Below are 7357 nucleotides of genomic sequence, written 5' to 3'. Positions count from 1 at the left end.
GAAATAAGATCAGTAGACATGGAAAAAAACATGCAACACATGCATCAAATATGACATTACAAAACAATGCAGATTAAGTATTTTTGGTCAACACATGCTACGATTTGACTGTTGATACTGGTATTTGGAAAGGCCCGTCTGTATTGTACTTGGTTGGGCAGTATTTCCAGCCCAAGAGTGAAGCTCACACTTGTTTTATTGAAGTGCTGGTGTGTGTATGGGGGGATGGGGGAGCAGGGGGGAGGGGAATTCAGGTATTTGTATTGGAAGCACAGTCTGTGAATCCCTGTGCTTCCTGACTTACAGCTTCAAAAGTGTAGGTGTCTGTCCAGATGTTATTTATACAGCTATGGAGACGAATTCTTAACAATGACAAATGTAAACAAGTCCAATCAAATAAACTTTGAGAAATAAATAACTCCACTGTCTTTATTTGTGTACAGTATGTCAGACCCACCAACACGTGTTCCCCAAAGAGCTGACAGAAGATGACTGCACGGTTTGAATGGCTTACTTATCAGAATGATTTTACCACACACTGAGGTATGATTGAGGCTGCAGGCTAATTTGAAGAGATTAACCAGAATTTAAATGGTACAGAACTGTAAGTGCGGATTGCAGTTATTGATGTGATTGTAATTATGTCAGTAGGGTGGTGTTCCTCCCCCCAGGTAGAAATTTGAAGAAAGGTAAGTGGTCTTGGTAAACATGTGTACTGTATTTTAATGAGAACCCCCTCTGTCATGTTTAAGGTTAAACTTTGATTGGTTACCTGAAGGCCTATCTTTGGCACTGACATAAATCGCTGCAGTCCGTCTGCTAAAGCTTCACTCTCGTGCCACATTTCCTACACTGAGAGAGACTGATGTCAGAACGTTACTCAGCCATTAATGCTTTTGCATAGAGACTTCATGGTTTTCTGTTTTTAAAAACATTTTTGTTTGTTTTCAAGCATGAACCACACAATGTGGCTTGATAATGGCAGGAGTAAAAAAAAAAAAAAATTGAAATGTGTTGATGGTCGGCTAACGCTCTTCCCCAGCTTGAACTGTGAGGTGGGGGGGTGGTGAAGAGTATTCATTCATGCAAGGGAAGTACTTTGCATTTGAAAGCAATGGAGGGTAAGCCTGTCTCTAGGTGTGAATATGTCGGCATGCCATGGGTTTACACCACTGCAACAGTGTAAATCTCTTTATATCTTATCCCCATCAGTAGTAATCAGATTAGGTCTGCAGTATCATTCAGTCCAGCTCATACTAAAATATTCCTGCCTCTGTTCTTGACATTTTGTTTTGCCACACACATTATAATTATTATGTATTGACAGACGTCCTTATCCAGGGTGACTTACAGGATCCCAGAGCAATACAAAAGTGCAACAATACAGTTCAAAATTACAAATCAAACATAATACAATTACAGGTTCAAACTGTACAGAAGTGCATAGGCAGAATATACAGTTAATATAAAATCCTCTACGATTCTGTATTGGCTCCGGTGTTTCGCAGCAACCAGCAAGGTAGGTGACAGCACATGTCGGAAACAAAGTTACAAGATTATATGTGACGGGGGTGGGGGTGGAAGGAATACCCTGCAGGGGAAACCCGGGCTGCCTGTCCTTACAACGTGTTTCCCAAGAACAACGAGCTACTGAAACCGAAACAGAAGGGCAACACTGGGGAGATATATATGTTTCAAATGCAGTTTGCTAAAGCACCTCTTGTTGCTCTGACTTGATCTCCAGGTAAAGGAGACAGCAACCCATCTATGGGCGACTCAGGCCTTCTTTACTTCGGAATGAGGTGCTACTGCGCCTGTCACTCACTCCGTGACACCTCGCAAGGGCTCCGGCGTGTGCGAGCGCCGATTGGCTGCGACGGCCTCGGGGGGAGGGACTTTCCCAGTTTCGGCTGTCAGATTGGCAAGGCGAGGAGGGACTTGCCGCCGCGGCTCGCAGGTAGACGGGATAAAGCGACAGGACGACTGACACAGGCGATCAGGCGGAAAATGCTCGAGAAAGCCCCGAGTGCGCCGTAAAAACGACACGGAGCGGGCGGCAGGGTCGGAGCTGCGGGGACGGCGAGAGCATTTGCGGCGGCTGTGCGACGCCAGCGCTCCGGGTGCTGGAAACTCCCGTGCGTGGGGCTGCGGAGGGGCACGCATTTTGCACGGAACTTCAAAGAGCGCTGCCTGCACGCCAACGAACCCCCAACCATCACAAAGAATGAAAGCTTTCAAGAGAGGTAGGTGGAATACAGGCCTGCTTTTGAACATGTATTTGTTGGCGTGCATGCTCAGCGTGGCGGTGGGAAACCCCCCCCCCCTCCCCCAAAACAACAGCCCGTATGTGCGTGTTGTTTGTACAAGGAATGCGGCGTTTTGTGGCGAGTAGATGCGGCGTGTGTTTGTTTGAATTTGGAGGGACAGTTATCCCGGGAGGCAGGCATGGTGTCCATCTGGCGGAGTGTCGGAGAACAGGCTGTGTCGGGAGGGCGTGTGTTTCAGGGGCTTCTTTGTACTTTGAACGCATTTTGGGAATCGGTGTTTCTGCGTCGAGGGGAGAAATATAATAAGACGGGGAACTGATTTGTGGTTGCATGTGCGTGTTGGCGGTGTACCGGACTGCACCGCCTCAGCGCCAGAACATTGAACCGGACACCCCGCGGTGGAGACGGGGGAGAAAAGAAACTCGTAAAATTCCACCCCCTCGACCCCCCGACAAAAGATGGAGTGGAAATGGCTCCAGGATTGTCTTGCAAACTTTTCGCAGTGCTTTTGCGTGCTGTGGTCCCAGAATAAAAGCGTAGTTTACTCCTACTTGTAAAAAATAAAATAAAAAAATGCATGTTTCGTTTGTGCGTGCGTTGCATTACGCATGTAAACTTTACAAATCCCGAATTTACACAGTTACGCCGAACACACAGACCACTATAAAACCAGCGTATAACTGGATCATGCCGTATTATATATATAGTGATTGTTGCAGTGTCAAGTTGTTCGGGGAGTTTATGAATCAGTGCTACAGGCCAACACACTTTTTTTTTTTTTTTTGACAGCTGGTTACAGAAAACCGCACAAGTTTCCTTGTTCGCTTTTCTAACTTGTAACAAAGACAGCGCTGTTCTTCGGTCATTTGCCAGAAACGGCTCTGCTTGATTTAGTGCACACAAACAAGTGTCCATAGCGGAGCATGGCGAAGTTGCACTTCACTTTTTAACAAAGAGAAACGGTTTGCATCTTGTAGTGGCGTGTAATAAAACTACAGTAATGCATGTGTGTAGCCCCCCCCCCCCCCAACAAGCTGGAGTGTAATTTATTCGTAGGACGTTTACAGCTCCTTTGTTGTTTTTAAAATCGTACGTGTTTCCGTGTCGTTGAACCATTTACTAAAATGTTGCTTTTACACATGCCCCCCCACCCCGACGTGGTGCCGGGGGTGACTGTATTTTCGCAGTTATACCTGCCCCGGGGCTACGCGAACTAGAACGTGTACCGTCGTGCGGGACGTGCGCAGCTCTAGCGCCGATAGAAATGGTGGTCGCGTCCGCCTTGCACAGATGTCCGCAGTTCTGTGCGGCTCCGCCAATGGGATCGCTGGGATCCGCAGCTCTGCGCAGAAGAGCGCGCCCGGTGATGCGTATTGTCCCCTTTGTCGGGCAGCACGGAGGAATTCCCACATTCTCGCCGCTGCTGTAGATCAGGTTACATGGAGGAGGAGGGGAGGGGGCGGGCGTTCTGTGCACATAAAACTGCAAACGTCCCACACAGTCCTCCACACTGTGTTACCAGCGTGCTGTAATAGAGTAACAAACCCGCACGCCGACACTGGAACGTCCAGTTGATGTTCCCACCGCACAGGCTCTGGAACGCGTCTAACATTCCACAGACGTTCGCTTTCCATGCGTGCTGTCATTGTTTAAGGCGGGACAACTACTCCATTCACGCAAGTGTCCTTTGTAGTGACCCGTACAGTTTGTTTCTCTGCATTTTTGTTTTGGAGGGGGGGTGTATTTAGTTATACTTTATTAAATAAGTTTGTTTTATCTTGGTATTGACTGCAGCAGATGTATGTGATTACAGTATACCTCCCTTTGTTTTCCTTCAGATGGAAACATTTTAACTGTTCGCCTTTAGGAATTTAGGAATTGTTTACAAATCTTATGCACTTTCCAGGAATTTGGAATTACAACTGATTTTAGACATTTGCTTGGTTTCCTTATCCCCAGTGGGTTTGTCCTGTCCTTCACTGAAATCCCTTACTTTATGCAAGCTCTTCCACTCCATGTGTGTAGACGCCACTATTCTCGCCACTCGGATGTGTAGGCGTTCTTTAACCCGACACAAGCGCTGCTCCAATTTGAGAACTAACACTGTCCCTCTCTTGTACTGTGTAATCATATAGTATTTGTGTTTCTTTGTTCTCTAGTTCTAGTCACTAGACTAATAAATACATAGTCCCTTACTAATCATAAATAAGCAGGAATAAGGGTCACATATGTACAGAAGCATTTGAAAAAAAACTGTGTTCATGTGCTGTTCAGTGACTTATGACGGGAAGCTTTTAATGAGGTTTCTGTTGTTTTGCGGGGGGGTTACAGTATGTCAGAAGGTTTTAGGCTTATGTATTTTTTGTGTTTTCTTTTAACAAGTGTATTGGTTATACAACTTGAGGATTCTTCTACTGCTCATGAAACGGATCTCATGTGAATGTTTGTGGAACATTTGGGGCTCACAACCCGTGCAGTGTTTTTCGTAGCATACTTGGACTATTCATGTTTTCTGGCAGTCGTAGGATTTAACGTGCAATTTTTGTGTCGTTATATTTTAGTGTTCAGTTTTTTTTATTTTTATGATTGAAGTAGTCGTGGAGGAATGATCAGGGTATTGACAGTTGTACGTGTCCCAGTTCTAGAGGAGGAGCCGGCAGTGGAGCCTGAGTTTTCCATGATGTCAGACAGCGACCCGTGTGAGGATGATGGGGGTGGCGGGTTCCCCTTGGACCTGTCTGGAGGCTCCAGAAAGAGACGCCGTCGTGGAAACCTCCCTAAAGAAGCTGTGCAGGTGCTGAGAAGCTGGCTGTACGAGCATCGCTTCAACGCCTACCCATCGGAGCAGGAAAAACTCAGTCTGTCGGGTCAGACCAGCCTCTCTGTGTTACAGGTGAGCTCATACACACAACACTAATGCAGCGTATTTTGCATTTTTTTTTTCGACTGACTTGCATTACTTATTAGGGAAGGAAGAAGTTCAGTAATTGAATTTAATGTAAATGTATTGCATGAGGGGAGGGGGGGGGGGGAAATAGGACAGTGATGTTATCACCTGAGTGTCAGTTGAAGATGCTTTCTCCCACCTCACAACTTCTCTCTTCTGATTAAATATTTTACGGTTTTAGTTTTTTGTATTAATAAGCCAAAATATAAATCAATCTAATTATTGGTATTAGACATTGGTCTGAGTTTGCCAAGCGCATGATTTTCAGAATATTTGCAAACCCTGGATTTTCATTCTGAATGCTATGGCTATTTCAGTGACATTGAGGTTGAAGCAAGTGTAGATTCAGATTGTCCCTGCTCTAGTTCATAACCAATAAAGAGTAATTGATGGTCAGCAGGTATGTGCTAGTGAACAGGAGACCTGGCTTTGTGCAGACTAAACGGCTCCTATAGGCACTCTGCAGTTTATGATCTGAGACTTCATTAGTTCCAGCTGTCTGCAGCCTTGGTGAGCTTTGAGACTAGTTGTGTGTGACCACTAGAGGGACGTCAATCTTCATCAGTGAAGGCCTCTATTCATCACAGTGCTGCTTTGCAGAATGCCTTCCTTCTCATTTTCTTGAGCATACAAGACTGCATGTAAAATCTGTAATATAGACCCAATTGTCTTCTTTACAATGCTGTAAGCACATAAAAAAAAAAAAATAACAACTTCGTAATATATACTGTTTTTCTTTTTGATGTTTGAGGAGCGATTCTCTTACTTAAATATTAAATATGATTTAAATCAGTAGCAGAGATGGTGTCAGTCAGTAGTTTCAAATTTTCCAGTTGATCCGTGCTAGAAATACCTACATGGGAGAAGTGTAGTGTTGTTAACTCGTGTGTCTCCCCCCAGATCTGTAACTGGTTCATCAACGCTCGAAGGCGGCTGCTCCCAGACATGCTCCGCAAGGACGGCAAAGACCCCAACCAGTTCACCATTTCCAGACGGGCCGGCAAGGTCTCGCTGGGCAAAGCTGGCTCTCCTGAGACCACCGCTTCCTCTCTGCCCAGCCTGCGCCCCTCAGTCATCCGCCCTGCCCCCACCCTGGACCTCAGTCTCCTGGGCAGCACAGCCACCGCCATCCTTACCGGTGCTGGCTGCCTGGCGGCCGTGCCAGGGCTCCTGGGCCAAGAGCAACACCCTGGGTCTATGCTGAAGCCAGGTGAGAGGGCAGTAAGCCTGAGTGAGGCCAACCCTTCCAGCACCTCCACCATCCTGAGCAGGGTGGACTCCGTCAGCCCGACAGGGGGACTTTTCAACACGCCACCCCCCACACCCCCTGACCTCTGCCTGCAGGACTTCAGTGACCTGCGGCTGCTGGTGGATGCGGCGCTGCAGCGGGCAGCCGAGTTGGAGAACCAGCAGATAGAGAGGAGGCCGAGCGGGACGGGCGAGGGCGAGGCCAGGGAGTATGAGGGCGTCCGTGCAGAGCCACCACACGAGGCCCCAAGGGAACTCGACTCGTCTGGGGAGAAAGCCCTGCTTGACCAGGGAGAGGAGAAGATTGCTGTCCGTGGGCGGACCTCTCCAAGTACACAGACTGCATCCCCGGCAGCCGACCGCAGCCGTGGCCAGAGGGCCGAGGCTGTGACTCTGTCCTCCGCAGCGCCCAGCGTGCTGGGCCTGGGTGTGTATGAGCAGAGCGTGTGGAGCATGGTGCCGCCACCAAGCGCAGGGCCCTGTGGGTGGGGGCCCCAGCATTCCCTGCTTTCTGTGAGAGAGGCCGTTAATTAGAGCCCAGAAAGGAAACTACAGGAGATGAGGCCACTGCAAAGATCTGATTTTCATCTAGGGCAATGTTGGCACACTATTTTTTTTTCTCCCTCTTTTATTCTGTCTACACATGACTCGAATATTTCCAAGTATGCCTTCTTAACTATATATATATATATATATATAATGTATATATGTGTATATATATATATATATATATATATATATATATATATATATATATATGTATATACATATATATATATATATATATATATATGTATATACATATATATATATATATATATATATGTATATATATATATATATGTATATACATATATATATATATATATATATATGTATGTATATATATATATAT

The 7357-nt window shown here is 46.3% G+C and overlaps 1 protein-coding gene across 1 annotated transcript; it reads left to right on the top strand.

Annotated features, from left to right (window-relative positions):
- The first annotated feature begins 1894 nt into the window (after window positions 1-1894).
- On the top strand, window positions 1895-7147 carry tgif2 (TGFB-induced factor homeobox 2). Its single transcript, XM_066702605.1, has 3 exons — window positions 1895-2243; window positions 4907-5160; window positions 6115-7147. The coding sequence occupies exons 1-3, from the start codon at window positions 2225-2227 to the stop codon at window positions 6994-6996; spliced, it is 1155 nt and encodes a 384-aa protein (XP_066558702.1). The 5' UTR covers window positions 1895-2224; the 3' UTR covers window positions 6997-7147.
- The last annotated feature ends 210 nt before the right edge of the window (window positions 7148-7357 follow it).

Source organism: Amia ocellicauda, chromosome 4 (genome assembly GCF_036373705.1).
Source record: "Amia ocellicauda isolate fAmiCal2 chromosome 4, fAmiCal2.hap1, whole genome shotgun sequence".
NCBI lineage: Eukaryota > Metazoa > Chordata > Actinopteri > Amiiformes > Amiidae > Amia > Amia ocellicauda.
The sequence above is the reverse complement of the archived record's forward strand: the minus strand, read 5'-3'. Positions and strand labels throughout refer to the sequence as shown.

What these genes read in the sequence shown, in the direction of transcription:
- tgif2 (XM_066702605.1), top strand. An exon ending in CCAGCCTCTCTGTGTTACAG is followed by an intron (nt 5,161 to 6,114) that starts GTGAGCTCATAC and finishes GTCTCCCCCCAG; the next exon opens with ATCTGTAACTGGTTCATCAA.